This window comes from Cystoisospora suis (genome assembly GCF_002600585.1).
Source record: "Cystoisospora suis strain Wien I chromosome Unknown contig_3365, whole genome shotgun sequence".
In the NCBI taxonomy this organism is placed as follows: domain Eukaryota; phylum Apicomplexa; class Conoidasida; order Eucoccidiorida; family Sarcocystidae; genus Cystoisospora; species Cystoisospora suis.
The window spans coordinates 4,611-4,874 of record NW_027156160.1 but is presented as its reverse complement, the minus strand read 5'-3'; the positions used below and the strand labels follow the sequence as shown (position 1 = coordinate 4,874).

At 41.3% G+C, this 264-nt stretch overlaps 1 protein-coding gene across 1 annotated transcript in view; it reads left to right on the top strand.

The window, feature by feature from the left end:
- The window catches only part of CSUI_006598 (glycogen synthase), a 6,137-nt gene extending 5,908 nt beyond the window's left edge, over nucleotides 1–229 (top strand). Inside the window, exon 7 of the mRNA XM_068066754.1 lies at nucleotides 115–229. Within this exon, the coding sequence (XP_067921269.1) occupies nucleotides 115–209 (95 nt within the window). The 3' untranslated portion in view covers nucleotides 210–229. The remainder of the gene's footprint in view (nucleotides 1–114) is intronic.
- The last annotated feature ends 35 nt before the right edge of the window (nucleotides 230–264 follow it).

The window sequence follows — 264 nt, the reverse complement described above, 5'->3', positions numbered from 1 at the left end:
ATATACATACATGTGCATGTACGTAAATACACAGGAATGTCGAGGCAATGTGGTGGATTGTGCATATATAAACGTGTAGATGTAGATGTATATCTTGTTCTATTGTATGTGTAGGGACATTCGATGACTGGAGAGTCAGGCGACCTTTAGCATGGAATAATGCCCTTCAAGCATTCGCCACATCCCTCGCTCTCAGGCCTGGAAGGTAAAGAAACAAAACAAAGACAGCAAAGAAGAATAAAGAGAGACTGAGAGAGAGAGATT